This window comes from Sphaeramia orbicularis, chromosome 17 (genome assembly GCF_902148855.1).
Source record: "Sphaeramia orbicularis chromosome 17, fSphaOr1.1, whole genome shotgun sequence".
Taxonomy (NCBI): domain Eukaryota; kingdom Metazoa; phylum Chordata; class Actinopteri; order Kurtiformes; family Apogonidae; genus Sphaeramia; species Sphaeramia orbicularis.
Genome location: NC_043973.1, coordinates 54,017,454 through 54,032,596, shown reverse-complemented (window position 1 = coordinate 54,032,596; position 15,143 = coordinate 54,017,454). Strand labels below are relative to the sequence as shown.

Sequence of the window (15,143 nt, the reverse complement as noted above, 5' to 3'; positions counted from 1 at the left end):
CGTCCTCCGGATCGAGGGCAGCAGCCCGTCTCCCGAGCGGTGTTAGGAGTCTTTTCCCCGACTGGGGAAAAGCAAAGGGAGGTCAGGGACGGAAACAGGTCATACACAGGCAGGCTAACAATCGAGCAACAGGACATAAGGACTAGGCAAACTCACGTACCGGTAGTCAGGGCGAGAAGGTCAAAACCAGATCAGATGAGGCAGACAAAAACCGACAGGGATCAGGCAGAAGACGAAAAACCGAGGAATTCAAAACAGGTCAAAAAACAGGCGAACAAACGAGGTCAAGTACGCTGGTCTGAACTACTGGAGTTACAAACTGGCGACTGACAAGGGGAAAAGACAGGGTTTAAATACACAAAAGGGAGGGAAGACAACTAGACACAGGTGAAGCAAATTAGGGCGGAGACAGGTAATCAGGACAGAGGTCAGGATGAGCGGGGAACAGGAAGTAAAGACGACAGACAAGACACATGAGGGAAAACTTAACAAAATAAAACAGGAAGTGACACACAAAACATAAAAGACAGACAAGACCAGACTATTGTCTGGCAGCAGGTATGACATATTTGCGCCGTTTGATTGGTCTAAATCACCCGTTTCGGCCAATGAGAGGTGATGAGAGCTTGGAGATTGACTCGTACGTTGTACGCCAAAGGTTTTCTCTCAACAACCATGCCTCGTGGGCGACCTATAAGTTCAGGCCGCTCACATAACAAACGCAGTGAAACATATGACATATGAATTATCTGCCTGCATGCAGTCCTGTGATTTTGGAATTAAAATCAGCTGGCCATATGCTGATCAATACTTCTGGAAATTAGACTTGTGGAATCCATGCCTTCATACTCTTGAATATATCTGAAATAGTCTGAGAAAACAGGAATTACTGTTGAAAAATCTAATCCCGCACCCACCCCCTCCGTCGATTCCAGCATCTGATGTGCCCAAATTAAGGTAATCTAAAGCCCTGAACCCTAATCCTGATCCTAACCCTAACCCTGGTCCTAACCTCATTCCAGGTTTGGTGTTGAACCCCTCGTGTCCACTGGTGTTACATGTGGAACCTAAACATTTAAACACTAATAAATCACCAGTGATTTTTCATTTTTGTCAAACACTCTGTCTTGAATATTTACTTCAATTCCCAAAATGCACCAGTGACAGAATACAGACATATTCAGTAAAACAGGAGTGTGTAATCTTTGTGTCCTTTTTACTGTGGTACATGTGGATTTAGGATGAAAATAATATAAAAATGTGTTTTATCTGGGTTAGGGTTAGGTTTTGTCTTTTATTTCAGTAAAAATGTATTTTCAAAATAGACCCAAAGTGCTTCAGAACCTGCTTCAGAACATATGTCTGAATCAGAATCCTGTTTCTATCCATGTAAATAAACAGGGTTCACATTAGTTGGAATCTGCTTCAGTGGTTTGGTTCAAACATAGAGCATGAAGTCAGTAAAAATACAATTAAATTGAATAAAAGAAAGAAAGAAGTACAAGAATAAACAAGTACCTAAAGTTCCAAATATACCACCAACAGTGTGGACCAAACCAATGGGTCTGAGTGAGACTCTAATGGTACCAGTTGTGGTTCTGTGCAGGTGGATCCAGTCACAACACACTGGACTGAATGTTGGAGTTCTGCAGAGTTCAGGAGTTTTACAACAGAGGGAAGAAGCAGGTTCTGGTCTAAAGGGGTTCAAGGAGTCCATGTCCAGGGTGACTGGGGTCAGCTGTGATCCCACCTGTCTGCAGGGTTAACCCGAACCCGAACCCTAGTCCTGGAGGTCTACAGGGTTAACCCTAACCCTAGTCCTGGAGGTCTACAGGGTTTACCCTAACCCTAGCCCTGGAGGTCTGCAAGGTTAACCCTAACCCTAACCCTAGTCCTGGAGGTCTAAAGGGTTAACCCTAACCCTAACCCTAACCCTAACCCATCAGTCTGGGTTGGTCCAGGGCAGGGCTCCTACCAGTCTGTGGTGGTGGAGGATGTGAGGATAAACTCAGTGATGGCCGTGGAGAACTGGACCATCATCTTCACTGGTGCTGCAGGAAGAACATCCTCTGCTGGGCTTTCTTGATGAGGGAGCTGATGGTCGGCTCCCATTTTAGGTCCTGGGTGTTGGTGGTGCCCAGGAAGCGGAAGGAGTCCACAGTGGTGATGGGAGTGGGGGGGCAGCAAGGCTGATACTTTCCCAAAGTCTATGATCATCTCCACTGTTTTCTAGGCGTTCAACTCCAGGCTGTTGACACTGCACCAGGACACCAGCCGGTCCACCTCCATCCTGTATGTGGACTCATCCCCGTCCCAGATGAGTCAGATGAGGGTGGTGTCATCCGCAAACTGAGGCCAGGGGTGCAGCAGTAAGTGTCCAGGGCACGGGTCAGCAACCCTGGTCCTGGAGAGCCACTATCCTGCATGTTTTAGATGCTTCCCTCTTCCAGCACACCTGAGGTTCGTTATCAGGCTTCTGCAGAGCTTGATGATAGGCTTATCATTTGAATCAGGTGTGCTGGAAGAGGGATACATCTAAAACATGCAGGATAGTGGCTCTCTAGGACCAGTGTTGCTGACCCCTGGTCCAGGGAGAAGAGCAGAGGGGAAAGTACACAGCCTTGGGGGGTTCCAGTGCTGATGGTCATGGTGTCTGAGACCGTCTTCTCCAGCCTCACATGTCCCTGTCTGTCAGGAAGTCAGTGATCCAGCAGCAGATGGAGTCAGGACCTTTCAGCAGGGACAGCTGCTCCTGGAAACACCTCGGACCAAGTCCACAAACAGGATCCTTGTGTGGGTTCCCGGGGAATCCAGATGCTGCAACATGCACCAGAACACCTGGGCGTCCGTCCATTAGGTCCACGTGTGGGTCCTGCTTTTAGGGACCAGTTTCAGAGAAGCACCAACACGTCAGTTCTCAACAGTACTGAAGCATCTACTCCATCTTCACTGATGAACATGACAATCTTTGACAGGAAACAGCGTCGTTTATGAAATAATAGTCGGTGCTTCCGGTGTGCTCTTATTGTGGAGGCGCCTCAGCGGATGTTTTGTGTGTCCGCTGGTTAAGCTAACAGCTAACGCTGAAGTCTGATAAAGTCATCGATCCGCCGCTGATCAGTCACTAATCACCACATCTGATCGGGTCGATCCTTTGAGCATTCTCTCATGTTCGGCGCGTGACCGACCGACGAAGCTTCTGGAAGCTGTTCGTGCACGCGTACAGTCTCCATGGCTACGGAAGAGTTCTACGAGGTGAGCTAACGGCTAATGCTAACGGCGAACTTTTAGAAACTGAAAGTGTGACCCAGAAAAGTTACCGACAGTCCGCGTGAGGCCACAGGGAGAGCCCCCGAAGCCGCGGGCTGACCCGGTGTGGTGCCCGGTCCGGGTTTTGGACCGGTCCGGTCTGTGTGAAGCTGACAGTTAGCATCAGCGTTAGCCTAGAGATTAAAGTTAAAGCTAGCTAACGGCTAACGGATCACACTCAGGAACCGGGTCCTGGATGCTCTAGAAGAACCCTCCGCTAAGGTTCTATGAACCAGTGTCTGGAGGTTCTGTGACCGTAACTCATTCATGCAAGATCAACATTCAGAACTTTAACCCCCTCCCCTCATAGACTGTATTGAAAATGGTTGTAAAGTTTTTAAAGTTCGTTTTTCCATTTGATTCCACATTGGTTATTCCCTATCCCTTAACCTACGCTATCCCTTAACCTACCCTAACCCTTAACCTACTCTAACCCTTAATCTACACTAACCCCAACCTAATCTAACCCTTAACCTACCCTAACACTAACCTACCCTTACTCTACTTAGCCCTTATCTACGCTAACCTAACCCTAACCCCTAACCAACCCTAACCTCTAACCCTATGAGCTGGTACTAATGACACGAGGCTGCAGTCACACTAAGGCTTGTTCTGTTGTATTTTATACCCGAGTATCTTAGCGTATTTGAGTAAACCAATGTTGATTGTCATCGTCTGTTATGTTACTTTGCTCAGGTTCTCACTTCAAAGACTCAGAATGTTTTCATGTGTTACTTACTTTTAGTGATGTGTATTCTGATGTTGATTCTAATAGTTTGAGGTTTGACATCTGGATTCATGTTTTATTGTCTGACAGTTTTTGTCTTGTGTGTCTGTTGCTACTGTTAAGTTCTCTTTAGTAATCCTTTATTATTGCCTTCATTCTAATAAGTATGTGGTGTCGGTGCCTTGTGTTTTCAGGTAGAGCGCGGATCGTAGATAAGAGAGAACAGGAAGGGGAAGGTGGAGTACCTGGTCAGGTGGAGGGGTTACGGTTCGGAAGGAGACACCTGGGAACCCGAAACGCACCTGTCCACCTGCATGGTCTATGTCCACGAGTTCAACCGGCAGCATGCCGAGCGTCACCAGGACGCCGCCTTCCTGCGCTCCACCCGCAGCCTGCCTGCCTCTCAGCTGAGCCCCGCCCACCAGCTGGCCTTTAGACCGGCTCCCGCCGCCGCCCGCATGACATCAGTACCGGGTTGACGGCAAACTGCCTTCAGGTCAGGCTGCCGCGTCATGTGGCTTAGGGTTAGGAACAGGGTTAGGAACAGGGTTAGGGTTAGGGTTAGGAACAGGGTTAGGGTTGGGGTTAGGAACAGCGTTAGGGTTAGGAACAGAGTTAGGGTTAGGGTCAGAGGTCGCGTTAACCAAAAATATTCCGTCATTGACAGATTTTTTTTTTTAAATGACAGAAAATTCTGAAGGCCTTCTGTCATTTTGACAGATTAAATACTGAGGGTCATCGTTGTTTAGCTGACTTTAGCCAAAATTAGATGCTACTTTGCTAGCGAAAAATGTGAAGACAGCCGAGTCTCCTTAGTTATTTTAAAAAGCCCAGTAAATGGGATGGCATTGATAAACGCGGTGAAAAAAGGCTGATGCGGTGAAGGATGAAGACAAGCAAGTTATACACCAATTCTTATGGCATTTGGTGTGCTATATGTACGCATTTTCTACCTTTCATGTGTTATTTGATGGCATGTCAATTTGTGCCCAGATCTGTGGTTCACGTAACCCGAACCCTAACCCTCGTGCATGTATTTGACACTGCATGAACATACACAAGGAAAGCTTATAATGTCTACAGATAACACCAATTAAAAGTGGCGTATATAATTATGCGAGTCATGATTTAAAGTTGGTTTATCAGCCAGCAGCAACTACAGTTGCTGCATCATTGAGATGTTTTTGAATATTAAATACTACTAAATATATCTCATTATCATTAAAAAATAAAAATGTGAAATGACAGATAATAATATGTTATGATGGAATTTTTACAACCCTGTCCATCAAAATGATGGACAATAAAAATGTCTAGCACAACCTCTGGTTAATGTATATGGTAGAGACATCATGGCTGTCTGCTGCCTCCATCCATCCATCCATCGTCTTCCACTTTGTCCGGGGCCAGGTCGCGGGGACAACAGTCTAAGCAGGGATGCCCAGACTTCCCTCTCCCCACAGGTCAACGCACTAGTAAAGGGTTAGGGTTATCCAACTATTTCTAAAAACAATGGTCAGGTGTCAGCAGATGACCTTCAAAGACTGAGTTTACCTCCTGCACCTAACCTGAGGACAACACTGGTCTACACTGTGTTTGGGTGGTTAGGGTAAGTTGGTTTCATGGTTAGGGTAAGTTGGTTTCATGGTTAGGGTTAGTTGGTTTCTTGGTTAGAGTTAGTTGGTTACATGGTTAGGGTTAGTTGGGTTTTATGGGTAGAGTTAGTAGATCACATGGTTAGGGTTAATTGGTTACATAGTTAGGGTTAATTGGTTACATGGTTAGGGTTAATTGGTTTTATGGGTAGTTAGTTGATTTCATGGTTAGGGTTAGTTGGTTTATGGGTAGAGTTAGTGGTACGGTTAGTGGTTTTATGGGTAGAGTTAGTTGGTCACATGGTAAGGGTTAGTTGGCCACATGGTTGGGGTTTGTTGGTTTCATGGTAGGGTTAGTTGTTTCATGGTTAGGGTTAGTTGGTTACATGGTTAGGGTTAGTTGGTTACATGGTTAGGGTTAGTTGGTTTCTTGGTTAGAGTTAGTTGGTTACATGGTTAGGGTTAATTGGTTACATGGTTAGGGTTCATTGGTTTTATGGGTAGAGTTAGTTGGTCACATGGTTAGGGTTAACTGGTTACATGGTTAGGGTTAATTGGTTTTATGGGCAGAGTCAGTTGGTTACATGGTTAGGGTTAGTTGGTTTTATGGGTAGAGTTAGTTGGTTACATGGTTAGGGTTAATTGGTTACATGGTTACAGTTAGTTGGTTTTATGGGTAGAGTTAGTTGGTTACATGGTTAGGGTTAATTGGTTTTATGGGTAGAGTTAGTGGTTACATGGTTATGGTTGTTGATTTATGGGTAGAGTTGTTGGTTACATGGTTAGGGTTAATTGGTTTTATGGGTAGAGTTAGTTGGTTACATGGTTATGGTTAGCTGGTATCAGAGTTAGTTGGTTTCATGGTTAAAGTTGGATTTTAGAGACCTGGTTGGGGTTAGGTTAGGGTTGGGGTTACATAAATATGTATTAGGGTTAGACCTGATCTGCTGCTGCTCAGACATCAACACCACAACACCAGATGGTATCGTCCACCATTAACCGTGTCTCTGCTCCTTTACGAAGACATGTCCTGGTCCTATCATCTTAAATTCCATTCACTTACATGTAGTTCGTCCGTCTCCAGGTGAGACCATCCGACCGTCCGCACCTGTCCACTTTCAGCTCCGCCCATGCCGACCGCTTCAGCAGCGCTCTGATGTCAGCATCTCCGGTTGGATCTGCGCGGCGCAGTGTTGACTTGGCCAAGACTGGCATCAAATCCTGGTCCCCAAAAGCCCCATGAACACTCGTCTGGACCAGGAGGAGGAGTCCTCCAAGCGAGGCGGCCCACAGCCTGGAGGCCCCACGATGCCACCTGGACCCGCCAGAGGTGGCGCTGCTGGAGAAACCGGCCGAGACCACCGCAGTCCAGCTGGGACCGGGGGAGGAGAGGGCCCGCATGGGGACCAGACCCAGACCCAGCAACAACCAGAACCAGAACCCGCTGTCCCCGCCGCGACTCCCAATCACACCAGCCGCCATGCGCTCCCTCAGTGGCTCAGGTAAGGTCAAAGGTCATACTACAGATGAGACCCCCTCTGTCCACGGTCAGGTGGTCTTTGTCCTGTCAAGCGGTCTTTGTCCTGGTCAAATGGTCTCTGTCCCGGTCAGGTGGTCTCTGTCCTGGTCAAATAGTTTCTGTCTCAGTCAGGTGGTCTCTGTCCTGGTCAGGTGGTCTTTGTCCTGGTCAGGTGGTCTCTGTCCGGTCAAATGGTCTCTTTCTTGGTCAAATGGTCTCTGTCTCAGTCAGGTGGTCTCTGTCCTGGTCAGGTGGTCTTTGTTCTGCTCCTGGTCTAGGTCTGATGGTCCCTGTTCTGCTCTCAGGTTCTTCGCTGTTGGAGGCTTTCTCCGCCAACGGGACCCCTGCTGCCCAGAGCGCTGTTACTGGGGCGACCGGTGCCTCAGGAAAGCGGCGTCTGGAGGAGCGGTCGGCTTTTGACAAACGTCTGCGGTTCAGCGTCCGGCAGACGGAGAGTGCCTACCGCTACCGAGACATTGTCGTGAAGAAACAGGACGGATTCACCCACATCCTGCTGTCGACCAAGAGCTCAGAGAACAACACCCTGAACCCAGAGGTATGTTTCCACAGCGACTGAGCTCAGAGAACAACACCCTGAACCCAGGGGTACGTTTCCATAGCGACTGAGCTCAGAGAACAACACCCTGAACCCAGGGGTACGTTTCCATAGCGACTGAGCTCAGAGAACAACACCCTGAACCAGGGGTATCCTCTTTGTAATAACTGACAATTTTCACAATATTTTTTAGTATTCCATTATTGATAAGTGATTCTTCTTTCAGTGGTCTGTTGCCATGGTAACCTCAGATGACATTCTTTATTCTTGTGTCAAGGTGATGAAAGAGATCCAGAGCGCCATGGCGACAGCGGCATCAGATGACAGTAAGCTGGTGTTGTTTGGCGCCGTTGGTAGCGTTTTCTGTTGCGGTCTGGACTTCCTGTATTTCATCAGACGACTGACGGACGACAGGAAGAAGGAGAGCATCAAAATGGCCGAAACCATCAGGTGGTGCCTGAAAGGGGGGGGGGGGATGTCACACAGCAAGGGTTGACCTCTGACCTCTCTCTATCTCTATCTCAGGACCTTCGTCAACACCTTCATCCAGTTCCGGAAGCCTATTGTGGCAGCGGTGAACGGGCCAGCGCTGGGCCTGGGCGCCGCCCTCCTGCCGCTGTGTGACGTGGTGTGGGCCAATGAAAAGGCTTGGTTCCAAACACCGTACACTGCATATGGACAGACACCGGACGCCCTGCGCCTCCTTTACCTTCCCACCGCATCATGGGTCTGGCCTCAGTAAGTATATGATTAGACTGGAACCAGATAAACCAGGATAGACCAGGATTAACCAGGATAGACCAGAATAAACCAGGATAAACCTGAATAAATCAGGATAGACTAGGATTAACCAGGATAGGCCAGGATTAACCAGGATAGACCAGAATAAACTAGGATAAACCAGGATAGAGCAGGATTAACCAGGATAGACCAGGATAAACTAGGATAGACCAGGATTAACCAGGATTAACTAGGATAAACCAGGATAAACTAGAATAGCCACGGATAAACCAGGATGGACCAGGATAAACTACAATAGACCAGAATAAACCAGGATAGACCAGGATAAACTAGAATAGCCCAGAATAAACCAGGATAGACCAGAATAAACTAGGATAGACCAGGATAAACCAGGATAGACCAGAATAAACTAGGATAGACCAGGATTAACCAGGATAGACCAGGATGAACCAGGATAGGCCAGGATAAACTAGGATAGACCAGGATAAACCAGAATAACCTAGGATAGACCAGGATAAACTAGGATAAACCAGGATAAACTAGGATAGACCAGGATAAACCAGTGTCTTTGAGTTGTCTACTGTCTCTCACAGGGGCGCGGGGCTTCCCCACACTGCATGCTCACATGCATGTCGAGTGAGAGAGAGACAAATCAATTGAACCGAAATCCCGCGGTCCATAAGGGCGAATTGTCCCGTGCAGGGCAGACTGAACGGTTCACGGTCCTGAGTACCATTGTATCCCTTGTCTGAATCCCATTTTGATCTAATGTCATCTACTTTATCCAACTCTGTTCTGTTACCTGTACATCTGCAACAGTGACACCCAGACTGGGAACCAATATGTAACAATGGAGTTTCCAATCAATCCCCATCACATGACCCTTAATAGGTCCGTAGAGGTTGGAGGTCACTCGCAGGTGGTGTAGGTGGTATGGGTCAACCATAGGTGGTGTAGGCCAGTTGTAGGTGTTGTAGGTCAGCTGTAGGTAGTGTAGGTCAGCTGTAGGTGGTGTAGGTCAGCTGTAGGTGGTGTAGGTCAGCTGTAGGTGGTGTAGGTAGTGTAGGCCAACTGTAGGTGTTATAGGTGGTGTAGGTCAGCTGTAGGTGTTGTAGGTCAGCTGTAGGTGTTGTAGGTTAGCTGTAGGTATTGTAGGTCAGCTGTAGGTGGTGTAGGTCAGCTGTAGGTGTTGTAGGTGTTGTAGGTTGTGTAGGTCAGCTGTAGGTGTCATAGGTGGTGTAGGTCAGCTGTAGGTGTTGTAGGTGGTGTAGGTCAGCTGTAGGTGGTGTAGGTCAGCAGTTAAAGGTCCTTTACAGACTTTCTATCTGATCTGTAAAAGTTTCATTTTCTCTATATATGTCTGATTGTAGTCCACATTTTAAAATGAGATGATCTTCACCTAAACAGATTATTTTCAAATCCTATTTCCATCTTCCCTGGTCAGGTTGGACCAGACTGGACTGATTAATGGCAGACTTACGTCACCATGACAACAACACATCGACCGACAGAGTTTAGTAGAAAGAAGTAAGATGAACGAGTGAGGAGTCAGATCTGTCCTGTGAACTAAACAAAGGGATTAGTTGGATTAGTGTAGTTGTAATGGTGGACACTGGAACTGCAGCTGGACTGTCAGAAAGAAACAGAAAACTAAAGGGTGGAGTGTACAAACCCAGACTAAAACAGAGGGAAACCTGTGCATTGAACCCATGGATAGAACTAAGGATAGAATTAAAGCAATGAAAACAGCTGCAGTTGGCCCTCTTCCTTCTCCACAGGTATAGAATGCTTCTGTTCTTTACACAAATGCATGTGAACATTGGATTGGACTCTAGTGTCTGTTGGTAGCTCAGTCAAACACTTAATTAACACTTGTGTGTTAGCCACAGGGCTAGCTCTGTGACAGGTCTAATCTGTTGGATTTGGAGCATTGTTTCAGTCCAAACTAAGGGCTTTGGAAGGTCACACTGAAATGGTTCTGGATGGAGTTGAATGTTCATGCCAGGGCCTGGATACTAAACTGCCCTTCAGGAACAAGAATCATTCTACCAGTAGAATCCTGTGAATGCAGAAGACTGAAGCAGCTAGAGCTGAACCGAACTAATGCACAATAAGGAAGATGAAGAAGGACAAAAGGCATTTAGGAAAAGGACTGAATACTGTGGGTTAAAGCTACAGCAGATGGATATTATTGGGACAGGTGTGAACCAGCGGTCTGTGAGGAACACTGAGGAGCTCCAGAGGAAAACAGACAGAGAAGCAGGAGTCGCACTAACAGTTTGGTTTCACTTTGGTTTTCACTGCAGTTACTAAACTATGCTACAAATGGACTTGATGAAGTTTGTTTGTTGTCTCAAACATCACTCTGCACCTGCAAGTTACTGTGTGGAAAAAAGAAATGCAGAGTTGGAAAGAGGATCAACTCTTCAGTCATTAACTTCAAAACAAATGCAGCCTTGGACACAGTTCTGCCCTTATGACAGTAGGAGCTAGTGCTCATGGGAAACAGAGTCTGTGTCCCTTAAAAACACCAACAATTCAGACAAAAGGTGTCACTGTAATCCACTGTAAATGAATTCTACACACGACCTTTAACATCAGTCACCATGAGATCACCCAGCCATTCTAAACCAGCCCTAGTTAACCTGTTGTGTTCTAGCATTAGTAAACCTGTTCTATACCAGCCCTAGTTAACCTGTTCTGTTCTAGCATTAGTAAACCTGTTCTATACCAGCCCTAGTTAACCTGTTCTGTTCTAGCGTTAGTAAACCTGTTCTATACCAGCCCTAGTTAACCTGTTCTGTTCTAGCGTTAGTAAACCTGTTCTATACCAGCCCTAGTTAACCTGTTCTGTTCTAGCATTAGTAAACCTGTTCTATACCAGCCCTAGTTAACCTGTTCTGTTCTAGCGTTAGTAAACCTGTTCTATACCAGCCCTAGTTAACCTGTTCTGTTCTAGCTGTAGTTAACCCATTCTATACCAGCCATAGCCAAGCCAGTCTGTTCCAGGCTTCTATTCTGTTTCAGGTCAAGAGGTTAAGTTAACCTGTTCTATTCTGTTCCAGGCTAATGAGCTGTTACTGAGTGGCAGGAAGTTGACAGCTCAGGAGGCGTGTTCTAAAGGTTTGGTGTCGCAGGTTCTTTGGCCTGGAACCTTCACACAGGAGGTGATGCTGCGGATCAAAGAACTGGTGGCAGTGGATTCCCTGGTAAGTCCACAGGGTTCTACAGGTGGTTTAGTATTAGTATTAGTATTAGGGTTAGTATTAGTAATAGGGTTAGGGTTAGTATTAGTATTAGTATTAGGGTTAGTATTAGTAGTAGGGTTAGGGTTAGTATTAGGGTTACAGTTAGAGATAGCGGTAGGGTTAGTATTATTATTAGTATTAGGGTTAGTATTAGTATTGGGGTTAGGGTTAGTGTTAGTATTGGGGTTAGTATTAGTATTAGGTTTAGGATTAGCATTAAGGTTAGTATTAGCATTAAGGTTAGTATTAGTATTAGGATTAGAGTTAGCATTAAGGTTAGTGTTAGTATTATTATTAGTATTAGTGTTAGGGTTAGTATTAGTATTAGGGTGAGAGTTAGCATTAGTCTTAGGGTTAGGGTTAGTCTTAGTGTTAGTCTTGATGTTAGGGTTAGTGCGAGTCTTAGTGTTCGTACCTAACTCTAACCCCAGTGGGTCAGGTACTAACTCTAACCCCAGTTTGTCAGGTGCTAACTTTAACCCCAGTGGGTCGGGTACTAACCCCAAACCCAGTGGGTCAGGTACTAACTTGAACCCCGGTGGGTCAGGTACTAACTTTAACCCAGGTGGATCAGGTACTAACTTTAACCCAGGTGGGTCAGGTACTAACTCTAACCCCAGTGGATCAGGTACTAACTCTAACCCCGGTGGGTCAGGTACTAACTCTAACCCCAGTGGATCAGGTACTAACTCTAACCCGGTGGGTCAGGTACTAACTCTTACCCCAGTGGGTCAGGTATTAACTCTAACCCCAGTGGGTCAGGTACTAACTTTAACCCCGGTGGGTCAGGTACTAACTTTAACCCCGGTGGGTTAGGTACTAACTCTTACCCCAGTGGGTCAGGTATTAACTCTAACCCCAGTTGAACAGGTACTAACTCTTACCCCAGTGGGTCAGGTACTAACTTTAACCCCGGTGGGTCAGGTACTAACTTTAACCCCGGTGGGTCAGATACTAATTCTAACCCTGTTCAAATAGACATGATGGTAGCAGCTTCCTGACGGTTTTTGTCTGTGTTCTGGACCTGTCCTGGTGGTCGGGTTCTGGTTCTCCTTCTGTGGTTCAGGTTCTGCAGGAGTCCAAAGCCCTGATGAGGAACACCAGTCGCAGTGCTCTGGAGCAGGCCAACGAGCGCGAGTGTGAAGCCCTGAAGAGGATTTGGGGTTCATCACAGGGAACGGACTCCATCCTGCAGTACCTTCAGAGGAGGACTGAGCTCTGCTAAGACCAGGACCTGAACTGGACCAGGACTGGAACAGGACCAGGACTCCCAACAGTGACTCAGCAGACCTCGGTCCTTCTGCTCCTTGAACTCAGAACTGAGTGGACTAGAACGTAGAGTTTGTCCTACAGCTTTTAGACTTGGTCCAGTTGGAGCGTTTCAGAGCTGGAGTCCTGTGGTGTCAGCCCGTTGACTTCCATCACACGCTGCTGATGGGGTTTGGATCAGAACCACAGGGAACAGTGGCAGAACCTGCTCAAGTAAGGAAGGGCAGTTCAGCCACGCAACCCCCAGAAGACAACTGGAGAGGAAAAGGTTCAGAATGTCAACAACAGCAGAACAAGTGTGGAAATGAAAAACATGGATCATTTCCCACATCAGTGTCCCATCAGTGTCCGTCAACACGGTTCTCCCACATTTACTGTTGTGTCTGGACTCATGGATTTAAACCGGTTCCTCTGTGGTCTTAGAACATTGGTCCAAAATGATGTTTCTCACTGAAAACTGTTAAATCCTCCAAACTGAAGACAGTGGATGTGGACTGTAAACCACTGAGGATCTGACGGGGGTCTCATGGTTCTCATGGTTATGATGGTTTACACTCGGTACTAAGTTCAAAGGTTGTGGGACTAAGCAAGCGTCCTCCTGGTCTTCGTGGTCCATCTGGTCCATCCAAACCCACAGCAGGATTATTGTAGTTGTGTAACTGTGGGAATGTGCTGATCTGAGTATTTGTGCGAAGCTTCGTTAACAGTTTGTCTCTGTGGACGTAACCTCTGACCTTCTTCTTCATGGACAGAGTGGAGGACTTGAACTGGCTCTAACCTTTGACCTTAATGTTTTCTGTTGTAGCCTTTTCATAACAGGACAGCTGATTTAAAATGAATTTGTGTATTAGGCCCCACCCACAGGACTAGCATCTGAGTATGTGGTCATGGCCTGACAGTCCTGACCGTGGGCTGGGTTTGTAGTTTTCATATCAGACTCTGAATGAGCTCAAGTATGAACTTGTCATTTCATAATTTGGTGCAGTTTGTTTTTTTCTAACTATATCCTTTCTCTGTATTTTCAAACACCAGAAAAGGAAAATTAAAGATGCAAATGAGTGAAAAAGTAGGAGGAGCTTACTAATAGTCCCACCCGGTGGCACCCCCCCCCCAAGCAAGCAGCATTGGGCAGGACCTCATGCTCCAGCCTGGTTCCGCCTCCCATCACTGTCGACACCTCAGCTTCACTCACACCTCTCTGTCCCAACTCCAGCCTCCAGCCCCCACCCCCAGAGAGAGAATCAGTTTGAATGAATTGAAATTGTATGAACAGTTGAGTATTGAGTCATTGAACAGTCTGTTAAAGTTAGACCGTGTGTGTTAAAGTTAGACCGCGCCTGTTAAAGTTAGACCGTGTGTGTTAAAGTTAGACCGCGCGTGTTAAAGTTAGACCGCACCTGTTAAAGTTAGACCACGTGTGTTAAAGTTAGGCTGCGTGTTAAAGTTAAACTGCGCCTGTTAAAGTTAGACCACATGTTAAAGTTAAACTGCGCCTGTTAAAGTTAGACCACGTGTGTTAAAGTTAGGCTGCGTGTTAAAGTTAAACTGCGCCTGTTAAAGTTAGACCACATGTTAAAGTTAAACTGCGCCTGTTAAAGTTAGACCACGTGTGTTAAAGTTAGACCGCGCCTGTTAAAGTTAGGTCACGTGTTGAAGTTAGACTGAGCCTGTTAAAGTTAGACCGCGCCTGTTAAAGTTAGACCACATATGTTGAAGATAGGCCACGTGTGTTAAAGTTAGGCTGCACAGACCACGCCTGTTAAAGTTAGGCCACACCTGTTACAGTTAGAGTGCATGTGTTAAAGTTAAACTGCGCATGTTAAAATTAGACCACATGTGTCAAAGTTGGACTGCGTCTGTTAAAATCAGGGTTGTGAATGTGTGACAGATGCAGATTGGTGCTAAGGCTTTGTTGGGCTAATAACTGTCACTTATGGAGTGAAATACTGAAAACACAAATAACAGAAAAAGGCCCATAAACATCATCCAAATCAAAGACTGTTTCTACTGTGAATGGACTGAACTTCTACAGACCATGTTCTACACCTTAATGGTCCTTCAAAGCACTTTACACACACACTCATGGACCAGTGGGCGTGGCCATGCAAGCTGCTGCCAAGTCCTACTGGGAGATGTGTGAGGTTGAGTGTCTTGCCCAAGGATACTTCGACACGTGGAC

General features: G+C 46.5%; 2 protein-coding genes across 2 annotated transcripts in view; one reads left to right on the top strand and one right to left on the bottom strand.

The window, feature by feature from the left end:
- LOC115437227 (inositol monophosphatase 1-like) overlaps nt 1-15,143 on the bottom strand; it is a 194,014-nt gene that overhangs the window by 109,928 nt on the left and 68,943 nt on the right. The gene's annotated exons all lie outside the window — the stretch shown is intronic.
- On the top strand, nt 4,505-14,022 carry LOC115437212 (chromodomain Y-like protein). The gene is given in 10 exon segments (XM_030160422.1): nt 4,505-4,532; nt 6,716-6,848; nt 6,851-6,903; nt 6,905-7,133; nt 7,456-7,706; nt 7,984-8,156; nt 8,232-8,421; nt 8,424-8,444; nt 11,513-11,656; nt 12,762-14,022. Coding segments are annotated over 9 exon segments (1,281 nt in total). The 5' UTR covers nt 4,505-4,532; nt 6,716-6,787; the 3' UTR covers nt 12,921-14,022.